The sequence below is a fragment of the Bombus pyrosoma genome, linkage group LG15, assembly GCF_014825855.1.
Source record: "Bombus pyrosoma isolate SC7728 linkage group LG15, ASM1482585v1, whole genome shotgun sequence".
Lineage (NCBI taxonomy): Eukaryota > Metazoa > Arthropoda > Insecta > Hymenoptera > Apidae > Bombus > Bombus pyrosoma.
The window spans coordinates 10,398,555-10,412,686 of record NC_057784.1 but is presented as its reverse complement, the minus strand read 5'-3'; the positions used below and the strand labels follow the sequence as shown (position 1 = coordinate 10,412,686).

General features: G+C 31.1%; 2 protein-coding genes and 1 non-coding gene across 4 annotated transcripts; 1 reads left to right on the top strand and 2 right to left on the bottom strand.

The window, feature by feature from the left end:
- Positions 1 to 108: 108 nt before the first annotated feature.
- Trnak-uuu lies at positions 109 to 181 on the bottom strand. Its single transcript has one exon. It is a non-coding gene; the product is annotated as a tRNA-Lys (tRNA).
- A 379-nt stretch (positions 182 to 560) lies between these two features.
- Positions 561 to 2,975, bottom strand: LOC122575586 (dihydropteridine reductase). The gene is made up of 4 exons (XM_043744696.1): positions 2,781 to 2,975; positions 1,630 to 1,713; positions 1,097 to 1,536; positions 561 to 1,020 (listed from the first exon to the last, which is right to left on the bottom strand). Exons 1-4 carry the CDS (start codon positions 2,868 to 2,870, stop codon positions 921 to 923), a joined length of 714 nt encoding a protein of 237 aa, XP_043600631.1. The 5' UTR covers positions 2,871 to 2,975; the 3' UTR covers positions 561 to 920.
- Positions 2,976 to 3,361: 386 nt separating this feature from the next.
- LOC122575584 (E3 ubiquitin-protein ligase KCMF1-like) lies at positions 3,362 to 14,132 on the top strand. 2 transcript variants are annotated; one of them, XM_043744694.1, is made up of 8 exons: positions 3,362 to 3,680; positions 5,139 to 5,306; positions 5,397 to 5,536; positions 5,624 to 5,820; positions 6,301 to 6,475; positions 6,621 to 6,835; positions 7,173 to 7,614; positions 7,717 to 14,132. In XM_043744694.1, exons 1-8 carry the CDS (start codon positions 3,665 to 3,667, stop codon positions 7,897 to 7,899), a joined length of 1,536 nt encoding a protein of 511 aa, XP_043600629.1. In that variant the 5' UTR covers positions 3,362 to 3,664; the 3' UTR covers positions 7,900 to 14,132. The 2 variants fall into 2 exon arrangements, with proteins under 2 accessions (XP_043600629.1, XP_043600628.1); XM_043744693.1 differs by having other exon boundaries at positions 3,366 to 3,680; positions 6,283 to 6,475.

Sequence of the window (14,132 nt, the reverse complement as noted above, 5' to 3'; positions counted from 1 at the left end):
GATAAATGACATTTTATTATATCTTCCATGGCATATTTAGAATTTTCCAATACTCATTAGTACATGCAAAATTAGATATGGAATTGTTCCTAAATAGAAAAAAATATTCGCCCGAACAGGGACTCGAACCCTGGACCCTCAGATTAAAAGTCTGATGCTCTACCGACTGAGCTATCCGGGCGCTCGAAGTAACACTTTTCAAAATATATAGTTATTGTTATAAAGAGAATTAACAAATTAAATTATGTAAATATCAATTATATTTAAGTGAAATCGATAACATTTAATAAAGCATTTTATAAAATTATTGTTCTAACTTTTTGCGTATATAACTTATTGGGCATATATGTTACAATCTTGAACAATAGAAGCTCTATTATGCATAGTACACATAACATTCTAATAAAAACTAAAATTATGCTGTATATTGTATTTTATTTTTTCCAATTTGTAATATCAGAGATTATTAACAAACAGTACTTTTGTTTATACTTTCATATTTACTTTAAGTTTAAGAAATAAACTGTTAAGGCATAACACAATTACAATATTTCAGAATATAAAATATATAACATTTATACAAAAATAAATATTAGAAACGTTATAAAATATGTTACAATATGTTTGCAAATAATTTCACTTAATTACATAATTTTATTGTTGTAATATTATTTAAATGGAATGAATTTATGTTGCTATATGAACCTATAGTTCTCGTGTTTAAAGGTACAGAGAAAAATATTTTTACATATATACAAATATATCTTCATATTCCTTTTTTAAATGCATTATGATGGAACAACATTAACTGATTGGGGACACCATTTGATATAAAGTATTTATAATGGGTATACATATGTATATATATTGTCATGGGAGCACCATAAATGTTTTCGATTCAAAATATAACTCTTTTCCTCTTAAGCTGTAATTAATTCTGTTTTATTATCATTGGTAATCAATTGTAGGAGACTTCCATTAGCTGGACGTTCTTGATTTTGTGACCATTTCCAGAAGAGGCTATAAAATAAAATGTTATTAGTAAGAAATCAAATATAAAAACATGAAATAAGGAAAAAAGAAAGATTTTATTTACTCTGCAACAAATTCAAGTGGAGTCCATTTAGTTGTATCAGCATTTGGCATCCATTTTCTATTCATAGGTGTATCTAAAGTAACAGGCAAGATAGAAGCAACCAAAGAATTCTTCGGAAGACCACTATCTTTAGCTGCTAAAGATTTAGTAAGTTGATGAACAGCAGCTTTAGCCATTCCATATCCAATCATTCCTGGTGTTTCTGCTAAAGCTGCTTTAGCACCAGTTAATGATAAAAATCCTCCTTCTTTCAAGTGATGGGCAGCAATATTAGCAGCAATACTTGAACTCCACACACTCTGCTTCCACATAAGTTCACTGTTTTTAATAAAATCTTGATTGGCTGCATTTCCACCAGCCCATCCACCAGCCACACAAATAATTGCATCTAGTTTATTCCCATTTAAAATATTCCCAATTTGTTGCATAATATCTACTTCCTAATAAACAGATAAAAATGATTAGTTTTATAAAGATATATACATATATATATATATTCTTATTTAGTTGAATATAACAACTTGAAAAATTACCTGCTCTTGCCAATTGCTGTTTGGTTTTACAATCACATTTGCATCAGCTTGGTCATTTGCCTTCATATCAATAGAGCCAACCCACTATGATTATGAAGTTAATGTAGTTTTATAAAAATATATTATTTTTTTTAAATATAATAATTTGTTTAGTAATTTGCCTATAAACTATATATGTAATGTGTAGTATCATAAAATTGATATAGTTGCAAGTTTCTTAAGCTTATTTAGCAAAGATATTATAGAGGTATATGTATTATGTGAAAGGTTCTGATTCATTAACTATGGCCTTGATGTATTTTTCCTCTATACTTGAGATTGCTAAATAGAATTATATCTGTAAATCTATATCCTTTTTGTTGAAATCATATCTTTATAGGGAATGTACCTTATTAAATTTATATAAAATTTATTTTATATGTTTGCATTTAGTAATGTAAATGATTCATGTTATTTATTTTATTTTATTTTTTGACCTAACAGCCTCATAGAAGGAATTTGGTTCTTTTAGCTTATAGAATACTAAAATTAAAACTGAAACTAAACTTAGACTAAAATTAGTAAATGATTCATATTTAATTACACTTAAAAATATATTTATATATTAAAAAGGCTATAAAAAATATATTTACACGCATATATACACGTAGATAATAATTATTATAGATACATAAATAAAATACTATACTTCGTAGCATTCAAAACAGTGCGCGAATAATTACTTCGCCGTTTGAATATGTACACCGGTCACAAATTCTATGAAATTCATTATGTATAAAAAAACATTCTATAAATTTTGTATTAAATTTCTAGAAGGACCTACATGAAATAATTCTTGATTATTACTTTTTTAATTAATTATTTTTAAATATAAATGATTTCATCGTTCAGATATTTCTGCCTAACAGTTGTTTAGAATTAATTTTTAATCAATGTCCAGATTGAATAAGTTATCAATGTATAATTGACCAATAATTTGTTTTTTTTTTAAATAAAACTAATTAATAACATTTACAAATGTATTGCTCTTGGAAACAACAATAAAAAGTTGTAACTTCTGTGGGAAAATAAGTCAGTCCCATTGATAACAAAATCAACATCTACATTTTTATTATATATTGTTGACATTTATTGTTACTATTATTACTCACCCACTTTTTCGACTTGAATTTTGAAACACAAGTAGAACCTAAAGCACCTTTGCCACCATATATAAAAACCCGTCCGATTATTGCCTCCATTGTTCAATAAAAGAAACAACTTCTTCGTGAAATATGTTTCGGGATCGCGATTATATACGGAAGAGTACGAAGTCATACGAAAATCTTTCGGAAGAGTTCGTAAAAGGAGTGCTAGATTGCCAGATTTTCGGCACAAACTATAAAGACAGATTGTCAACTGAGTAGTTGATATTGTTTCGATGGAAGTATTTCGAGTGACTTTAAATAGAATACGCATATAAATCTTTAATTTCTACATAATGATTAGTATTTAATGAATTAAAACAACTAATAATTCAATATAGCTTCATATAGATCATTTATATATGATCTACCTGACATTAATAACATTCTATTGCTAATGAAAGAACCTTGAAATGTAGTATGTTTAATCAATTTTTTTATTGTATATATACCTTGTTAATACTATGGTATGTTTTCCAGAATATTTTTTGGGGAATAATTAAATGAAATCGATTTAGTTTGTATAAAATGAAGTGATCAGATTTGTGATATTTGAATTTCCCACGTATGTTTATTGGAAATGTGGCAACGCCGCAATGACGGAGACCCTGCCCGCAACGTTCTCCGGGAGCGTAGGTCTAGTGTGACGTCACGGTAGCCTAGTTGGGTTAGGTTTTACGCTGGAAATTCTAACGAAAAATTTTTTGTTTGACGATTAATGTTTTCCTCATTGTATCTGCTGCATTGAGGGACGTGAAGAGCTAACGCAGTGGCGAGCAGCAATCGTATTTCGTAAACCGTTCGATCGCGAGACTTCGCGCTATCGGCGTATATGAGATTTTAAACGGAAAATGAATCGACATGACGGTACGTACGTGTGCGCTGTTTCTGACTAGCAAGTCAGCCTTTACTTCACATGCTAAATTTGTTTTATACTGATGACAAAATTTTTTAATCATGGGGTATTCGGGGATATGCATAAAAAGTTTGTGTAGACTCATCGTCGAGGTTACGAAATCGAGAATGTATGAGATTTTTCCTAAGACATTTCTTGTAAGCTCTGTACCAAAGGGTCTAATGTCAGAGGCCAGATGGCAGCACTTATAAAAAATTTACTCCAATTTCTTTGGGTTTATAATGCTCTTTGATGATTGTGCTTAACTTTTTTGCCATGTCATCATTTTTTCTTATTTTAATTATATAAAATGAATAAAATTCACGGGGAAATTTATCGACCCATTGTCAAGATGAGCTCTGCCAAATGGTTTCTTTGATATTGCTTTTCTTGTACAATCCCTTTCTCTTTCTTACAATGTTAAATCTCTAAAACATATTGAAACGTATTTTTCTTATCCGATATCTTTGAATTAGTCTTTTTCCTCACTTTTTTCAACTTTCAAGTTTGTATTTTCTAAATAATGCGTTGTTTATTCCATTCTAATGGTATAATATTAACATCACAGAAATGCAATTATATTGGATTTTTAAGTTAATGTGTCTTAACGAGATTAGCAAAGTAAAGAGTAGTTATTGTTTGCATAAATAAAGTTAGTACATATATTCTTTCTTATTTATTTAACATCTACTCATGTTACATAATTGAAATTAGAAATATTGTATTGAAGTTCAAAAATGTTATTGCTGACTATTAATACATATATATGTAGGTTTTAACTTTTATGATACTATTACAATAAAAGTAACATCATACTTAGCTTATTGTACTTTTTAAAATATATATATGCATATATGTGTATAACTTGTAAAAATTAAGAGGTAACTAGGAAAACGCATGAAATTAAAAACTCATTGTGTATTTTATTATTAAATGTTTATTAAACAAGAAATTAAATTTTTAAATGCATTTAATTATAAGAAAATTACATGTGTAGTGTCTCTATATAATGCACATTGTCACAATATTATTTTGTTATTTTACTTATTTACAATTATGCTGAAGTTACTTTATTGTTGTATTCAATAAATTATTAAGTTGTAGTTGTCTGTTTTAATAAGAATATGCAGCTGAATTTTTTATGTCAAAAACTATATACATTTGAAACAGACTTAAATAATCTATCTTTAATAGATCTAGTTCAAGGTTATTGTATGTATATGTAAGTATGAAAGATATATAAATATCTTTTGTAGAGACAATAGTACTTTTTATTAAAGTTCTTTATGTAAATGTACTTTACTTACATACATGTAATATCCTTTATTTATATCCTATGTATCTAATACTAATAGTAAATCTAATTTGATTTTATTACTATAAAACGCTAATCCCTATATATACAAATATATAGTAATTATTTATTTTAGGGGTAAGTTGTGACGCCTGCTTAAAGGGGAACTTTCGGGGTCGCAGATATAAGTGCCTCATATGCTACGATTATGATTTGTGTGCCAACTGTTACGAAGGAGGTGCCAGTACTACGCGTCACCACAGTGATCATCCTATGCAGTGTATACTTACTAGATCTGAGTTTGGTAAGTTAATTATTAAATTGTATATATATAATAATTGTCTTTTAAGTATGACCTAATCATACAAACTAATTTTAATTTATTATCTTGTAGAATTATATTATGGTGGAGAGGCAGTAAGTGTAGAACAGCCACAATCTTTAACTTGTCCTTATTGTACAAGAATGGGTTTCACTGAGGCTACACTGCAAGAACATGTTGCTGCAGATCACTCGGACACTTCTTTTGAAGTTGTATGTATACTATAATATATATAAGTGTCTATCATACATTACCTTTTTTATTAGAGAGAGATTTATAGGTTTCCAATTTTATTATAGGTTTGCCCAGTATGTGCATCTGTCCCAGGGGGAGATCCTAATAATGTGACTGATGATTTCGGTGGTCATTTAAGTTTGGAGCATCGTAGTGGACCAAGAGACTTGATCTCTTTTCTAGATGAACCAACTGCAAGTAGATATACTGGTAGACGGATAACACATTCATCTAGAGTTGTTGGTGGACCACGGCCTCGCAGGTATGTATATTTGATATACACGCCATATTAAATGATTATGAAAAAGTGTTATAATATTTGTTATAAATATCGTAAGTATTATATTCAAGAAAACGTGGAAACAATTATCTCCCACTAAAAATAAATATCAAATGTGTTTAAGTGCTAGCTTATTAATCTATTTTAAAAAAATTCGACACTGATTATGAATTACAGTAGTGTACAAATTCTGTGATGTTTGACTGCATGTATTTTGTTAAGTATCATTTTTTGCTTATTCTATAACATTAACATTATAATTTATCAGTCATTACCATCATCTTTTTAGTGAAACATAGTTCAATAATCATGGTAGTATATTGTAAGATAAAAGATGCGTTCTCTTTTTGAAATGCCTAAAAAGAACGCTAAACCAGATTTCAGCTTCAGTTTATCATCATCTCATCTTAGATAATGTTCATTGGCGTGTCATTGGACCTTCAGGTCCAATATGCATTTCAGTTCGTCCGGAGGATTGAGTCCAAGTAGTCGAGAAGGTATAGATCCAATTACAGAATTACTTTCTCAATTATCCGGTGTTCGTAGAAGTGGTGGAGGAACTGGTCAAAGTTCGTCAGCACCATCGCAATTACAACAATTGCAAATGCAGCTACAGTTGGAACGACAACAAGTTAGAGTATGTATGATTTAATAACAAAAAAGATTTTAGTAAAAAGATTAAGTTGTAATAAAAATAAATTAATCAAGAGCTGAATTCCTAAAATACGAATATAAAAGTTATCGAATTAAAAATACACGATACAATAGAAACATCTTTCCAGGCTGCTAGACAACAATTGGAGCGATTACCTAGGAGGCAGACTCAGGTCCTTGGCTCTGCAAGTTGTGGAGGAATTATTAGTGGAAGTGGTCATTCTACTACTATGACTAGTGTGGTAGCAAATAGTACGACTAGTAACAATAATACAACTAATGTGGCGAACCCGTCCGGCGTATCATCTACTAGTTCACAGAACTATATGTTTTTATTGCCAAAGTATGTGTTATGTGTAAATATTGGAATATACACATCTAAAAGTATCTAAAATATGGTCAAAACATTAATTTTCATGCGCTAGTATTTGAGTATTTTTATAAATATATTTTCAACATACACGTGCATGCATGCAGTCTTTTGTCTGAAACATGCAAAACTGCATGTCATGATCAGTGCGTAGGATGCCAAAAGTTATATTTTAAGATGATTCCATGAAACAGACATATGCCTTTTTTTAGTTCCCAAAGGACCAATAACCTTGTGTTTATACATAGATGTTCTTAATTGCTATATTTATTTTAATTAATATTACATGTGTGCTCTTTTCCGTTTATAGATGTATTACCAGTTCTCTCTCCGACTCACAGTTGCAAAATATTGAGCGTGAAAGTGCAAATAGAAGTCTCTTTACGTGCGAACTTATTCTTGGAACGCTTTCTCAAACATTGCCGGAGTTAACGCAGGAACAATCTGTAGCGCAAACACCAGTATCAAGTGCAACTACTGCTACAAGCAGTCCTGATACACCAAATGCTAACTCTTCCTCAGTTTCTACAAAGAAATTAAATGTAACTCAAGAGGCGAAAAGGGATCAAACAATGAGTAAACATGTAACGCAAACGTCTATGCAACAATCACATACTGTTCAAACTACTACTGCTGGGAGTGTGGGGACAGGTCTTCAGAATCAAGGATTGCCACCAAATTCTAATAACCTCGCGATACAAAATTCACCTATGGTTCAAACACTGATGCACAGTGTATTGCCTGAGTCATTGGTAAGTATATATGAAGATTTAAGTTCGCAATTTCAAAAATTTAAACTTTATGTTAAAGAATCGTGACAAAAATAATTTAGTATTTGTAACTTCGTTATACAGGTATTGCAGGAATCACTGTCGCTACCATATAGTAGAACTATCAGAGAACCGATAGTAACCCCAGCACCAGCGTACCTTAGAGGTGGGGTCGGTCCAGTTGGCGTAACAGGTGCTTCACGTAGGAAGCCAGTTAGGGCTGTAGATGGCAGAAACCAATCTACGGAACCTCCGCCCCCACACTAACCCTTCCTTACCCCGTACCCACCCGCCCTGATTCCTCACAGGACCCTCTAGCACTAGTCCTAGCACTGTTTAGAACACCTCATCATTATTGTTATTATTATAATATTATATATTAATAATTATTCAAATGCCCTCCTCCTCACCCTCCCTATCTTATCACTTTTCAAAACTCTAATCTCGCCATTTTTTGTCGTTACGTGACATGGAACAAGGGCAAGGGCTGATTCGCCGACACATGCAAATAATGTAAATAACTCACTTCTTGCAGTCATATACACTCCTCGTACACACTCCTCAGCGAGTCTTGCCACGTTCTACATCGATATTATTATATCCATTTACAATAACTTGATCGAGGATAGAGACGGGCAGGTAAAAATAATAACAATATAATTATATCTTTTAGCGTTTCATGTTTGGTGGCTGTATGGGTTTGTTAGAACAGAGTTAGATTGATAAAATACTCAGTTTTATTTAACACATAAAATCTTGGAAATGTAGAAACTCTAACAATTCACAAGACGCACTGCCCGTCATACGCACCAGTTTAGTTGTGCTTAATTTAAACTGGTTAAATTTTTTTGGTCATCGTATGTTTGATATATATATTTTTTAAAAATTCGTTTAATGTCATATGTATCATTGAAATACAAATGTGTTTTATGGGAAAAAGTTTATAAATCTGCTTGGGTTGGTCCGTTTGTATTTGAAAAATCTTAATCATCGGACAAATATTTTAAAGCGAGCAACTAACGATTTTTAATCTATATGCTTTATGAAATCATCAAAGCGCATGTGCATTAACGTTTTGTTAGATGAACACAAGTTTTAAATAGTCAACTACACGAGGTTTGAATCATTTCAGAAAGATAATCCAGAACCAGTGATTCTAAATATTAGGTTGGCGGGCCATCCCTTAATGTTATGTATTATTCAGGAATTAGTACTTTAAAATGGAGGGATTAAGTTGGGTCTTACATGCCAAACAAACAGAAATCTGAATCATTTTCTCTTCAAAATTAATCGTATTTATTTAAAGTATTTGTTAGAAAGTTTATTTTTGTTGTTGTTTTGAATTTTTGCGTATATTGCGCTAGTACTACGTTTTAAAAATATCACGTGGTCCCTTTTCTTTTTTTTTAATCATTCATTTATGAATCTATAATCGCTCCATTTTACAATGTGAAATGAAATAATATTTGTATGTGTGTTTGTTTTTTTTCTCAATAAGAGAAGCTTTACTGATTTGATATATGTAAAAATTATACGCGATATGTCAAAGTAAAACTGAGAATTTCTGTGTTCCATTTCTTTGAAATTAGTTGAATTGAATTGAAGCTTACGATATAATTAATGTTTATTTTATGCAGAAAGCGTCGGAAAAAAGTACGTGCGTATGACGCACGCAAATGCATTGGAAACTTGTGAAGGTTCTACTGAGAGTAGAATTTGAAGGCGCTCGTACGAACGAGCAATGATTATTTTTCAATTGTCTTTAACTCCTACTCAATTTTCTTTGATTTTTGCCTAGACTTCCTTGTTAATCACTTTATGTATATTGCATATTGTAATTAATTTCCCCTTGTATTACATTCAGATCCTATGTTAATTGATTTGTGGGTGTATCTGCAAGATGTGGATGAAAATGAAGTAAAATTATACATATACATATATACATATAAACTTGTAAAAAGTTATACAAAATATGTAGCGCGTGATTTCATTTTTTTTGTCTTATGCTCTCGCGTGTTCTGGCATTCTCGGTGGTAAATTCGAAATCGGATTACTTATAACATTACAAAATAACCAAAGGTGTTGAAAAAATCATACATTTCGTTCTTTTTTATTTTCCTGGATCTTTCAGTGTCGATAGCAATTTAATATCTTCTTTTAAATGCACTATTTGCTTTATGCACCTATTTTTCGAACACTTATAATAATTTCTCGTATTCCACTGTGATGTGTGAATTGGAAACAAGATATATAAAATAGTGAAGCAACGATGTAAAGAAAGAAAATGAAAAGTGTACTAATTGCCTTAACGCGAAATGCCTGAAAGGGAAAAAGTTCAGCCTTTTGTGGAATGCGTGGTTAATCAAAAGAATCCTTTACACGTGATATACTTCATACGAAAGCGATGCTGTATACTTATCTAAACTAAATAAATATGTGCATATCCCCCCAAAAAAAGAAAAGAAAAAAAAAACTATAAGATGCAGATATTAAGAGAGAAATAATGAACTTCGCATATATTAATGTGCACATCTCGATGACTGATAAGCTAGTTATTTTTCAAATTTTACACGAATTCATAAGCGTATAATCTCAGAACGAAGCAAGACTCCAACAAGCACGTTTAATACAAAAACCAATTACATTAATTAAAAGAAAGGAAAGGAAGAAATAAATAACATGATTTGCTATGTACTAAAATAACTTCGTATAAAGTCGAAAATTACAACTGGGTGTTTTTTTTTTCTTCTATTCTTGATACTTGCGAACTTATGTTCCCCTTGTTTCCACGTCACTTCGGGATTATAAAATTTTTGGATTTTTACACTTCTATTTTACTATTAATATTATTTTATTACATTTATTGTCGTTATGTACTATACGATGTAGCAGGAAAAATAATTTCTATACATTTCCTTGTCAGAAGAAAGATTTCGAGGGACAGTGTAACATCTTTTCCAACAGTCGAACGCTGTATCAATATCGTTATATTTTTATTGTTAGGATTTTTGTCATGGTTCATTTTGAAATTTCAGCATAATCTTAACAAACAGCTTTTTACATTATATATAAATATAAATATATATATAAATATATATATTTATTTATTTATATATATATATATATATATAATATACATTTATTCATAAGGACGAAAAGGTGCCTCGGAGTATCGTCGTAATTCTCACGTTCCTTCTATTTTCTTTTTTCTTTTATGTGATTAACACCTACGTAATTAAATACTTCTCCTTTTCTTCATTCATACATATATAGAAAAAATGTAAAAAAAACTTAGGTAACTCGAGGATCTCGGTCTATATAGTAGAAAGTTTTGAGATTGGGCGTCTTTGAAAGAAAGTTTCGATGCTTTGTAAAGATATCGACGATTCTCCTGGATATCCTTTGTAGGAGAAAAAACAAAATAACACGATTAAAAAATTATTCTTGTGAACGGAGTAACGAACAGAAAAAAAATATTCTTGGGTGGATTAAACGGTTGTTTTTATCACGTCCTTCATCCGTATGTTATCTCGAGTGTCAGGAAAGAGGAATTTTCTGTGAATTTTCGAATTTTAATCGAAACCATTACGCCCGACGAATTAACAAAAAAGAAAAGAAAGAAGGGGGATGAGAAGACTTCGCTAAAACAGGTCTTTTGTCAGTCAGAACGTAGCCAATGTCTACAACGAATTTCATGAAAATCAGAAATGAATGATGGAATTGAAATTCAAAAATAAGAAAAAAAAACAAAAAAAAAAAGAAATATGATGGAAAAACTGTGAAACGCGTACGACATTTTCCCCTTTTCTATTCGACGAAGAGATTCTCCTTCTAACGAATTGAAATTTCGATTTATATTTATCTATATTTTACGTATCATTGCCTACTGTATGCATATAAATAAATAATATATATTATACATGCTTATATATAAATATATATATACATGTGTGTATACACACAAACATACATTTACGTAAATGTGTGTGTACACTTACGCACATGTACAACAGCGACTAGTTGCGTTTGTGCGTAGATCTGTATTGTTTTAATTGTAATCAATCGTGCGTGTGTATACGTATCGAAGAAAAAGTTATGTGAACGACTAAAAATAGAGAAGAAATTGCTGTAAACCGCGGACAAAAGTGATTGGGAACGCGAACATACGCAACTTATCGTAGCGAAGAAAAATAAAAAAGTTTTAAATTTAATTAAAAATCTCGATAATTTATCGTATTATGCTCTCATTACGATACCGTTTCTTATCGTTATAATCGATTATTAGCGACTAATAATAATAGGGCTTCTATGTAGATAATGGCCCAATAACGCAGGAGGAGTCTGACTGTGTGTATATATATATATATATTATTAATATGATAATTTTAATGAAGGGGATGTGTCGTTGAGATTAATAATGCTGTATTATTAACGACGCGCGAATCAATTAAAAATCACTCTCAGAAAACTATACTTTATCGCTAAGAAGCTATCTGATAAAAAAAGAAAAAAAAATTACAAAAAAAAAAGAAATAATGATAAACGTGAGAAAGGAACTTTCTTTTCTTTTTTATTAAAAATATTTATTATGCTATATTTTCCACAGTATTTTTGTACTGTGATATAATACGGATATGCACGATCAAGAACTGTCGCAACGTTGCCTTCCTCACGTTAGAGTTTTCGTTCCCTTGAAAAAATGTCGCAGTAACTATCAGTCAGCGAAAAGAATACGACATGAGTAGAAAGGAAAAAAAAGATATATATATGTCTTTAATACTGAATAAAGTCAAATCAGAACTAGTTACAAGGTAACTTTGAAATACTAGTTTCAATATTATTGTTCAATTCACCTGCTATACGCAAATATGACTAACGTCATCAGTAAGTGCATGTAAAATCTTTAATTCATCACTAATTTGATTAAAAAAGAAAAAAAGAATCATGTCGTGTTCAAGACTCCCGTCTTGACCCAAAGATAAGTAAAAGAAATTTGAGCGCATTATTTTCTTCGAAGCATATTACGATATCGTAAAATTAATCGGTACATATTTTTCACGAAACTCTGACGAGTTTTGATTGTAATCCTAGCCAAAGGAAGAAGCGAGTGGTGTACGGAGGAGAGCACGATAGAAAAAAATTTGTAGGAGTTAGCAAAGCGCATATATATGTATGTAACACTAGAAAGAAAAGTGGGTTAAAACACAATGTAGCGGCTTCTGTGGTCCATCTAAAGATCTAAACGATTTTTCTTTCTGCATTATTTTGTTTTACGTGATCGAGGGTGGTGTACGGGATAGGAGGGTAGAATCAAAACAGAAAGTTAATGTCATGAAGCCTCCCACACAAAGTCCTTTCTAGTTCGTCGGGCAAACAGAAACAGTATAAGAATGAACGAGAGAAAAAGCTGTATGTATACATACGCGTGTATGTGTGTGCCTGTACATGAAGAACAGAAGGAGAAAATACGTTTTAACTTTTTCTTCCTTTCTTTATTTTTCTTTTTTTATTTCCTTGAATGTAATTTTCATTTTACGAATTTCTTGGTTGAAGAAAAAATAGACGCCGATTTATCGTTTTAGAAATAGACACCCACAGCCAGGCTGAAGCGAAATAGAAGAAGAAAGAGAGAAATAGAAAGTACATCTTCGAACACACAGACACTGACCTGCGTTGCAATTAGTATTATTGCAAACTTACTGGAGTTACGAACTTATTGGCACGGCCGCATTAACCGTGATCCACTGCCTGAGCTAAAGAAATTAAAAAAATAAATCATAATAAGCATTCAGCGGCTTTATGTATGTAAGCTTCGAAATAATGTTCACTCTTCGTTGCGAAAAAAGAAACAGACTTTCGTGTGTAAATCTTGGAAGGACAAAATGGTGGTAGATGTCCTAGTTGTATCATGCAAGGCTGATCTCTTTGCGATCGGTATAGTATTAGGTATCACACAGTCGTTGTGCATTTCACAAGATTACCTTAATTCGGCCTTGCTCGTCGGTACATGCAGTCAAGCAGCAGCTATTTTGTCGGGGAAATCTAGAGCCTTTGATTCTCTTATTTTCGACAAAGTTGCTACTAAAGGCATCGTGTATCAACGTACTTGAATTTTTGCTAAACGATCTTTTCCTAAGCCTGCTCGAATACATACATAATAAAATTACAGCGCGAGAGATTGTTCGCGGATTTTTACCTGATTTTTAAAAAAAGATAAAGAAATCGACCGATACACATAAAAATGTACGGACGTAATGAACGAAAGTGAGAAAGAAAAGAGAGAAAGAACGAGAGCACGAACGAAAGAAATTACGATGATAAAACAGAAATATTGTGCGTGACATGTTGAAGTGGAATGTGTTGACGAATATTACTATTGAAGTAATAATAGAGAATTAAAGTGAAATCTTATACATAATAATTATTGAAATGTAAATTGTGTTTGGTTGTATTTTGTGTTATTCGCCTCTGATGCTAAATATAATGGAAATTCGATTAAA

Excerpts from the sequence above, each read along its gene's own strand:
- LOC122575586 (XM_043744696.1), bottom strand. The coding sequence starts at position 2,870 with ATGGAGGCAATAATCGGACGGGTTTTTATATATGGTGGCAAAGGTGCT. Across the intron at positions 1,714-2,780 it reads AATTCAAGTCGAAAAAGTGG|TGGGTTGGCTCTATTGATAT; the intron begins GTGAGTAATAAT and ends TCATAATCATAG. Across the intron at positions 1,021-1,096 it reads CCACTTGAATTTGTTGCAGA|CCTCTTCTGGAAATGGTCAC; the intron begins GTAAATAAAATC and ends TTTATTTTATAG.
- LOC122575584 (XM_043744693.1), top strand. Across the intron at positions 5,821-6,282 it reads GGTGGACCACGGCCTCGCAG|GTCCAATATGCATTTCAGTT; the intron begins GTATGTATATTT and ends TTGGACCTTCAG. Across the intron at positions 6,836-7,172 it reads TATATGTTTTTATTGCCAAA|ATGTATTACCAGTTCTCTCT; the intron begins GTATGTGTTATG and ends TTCCGTTTATAG.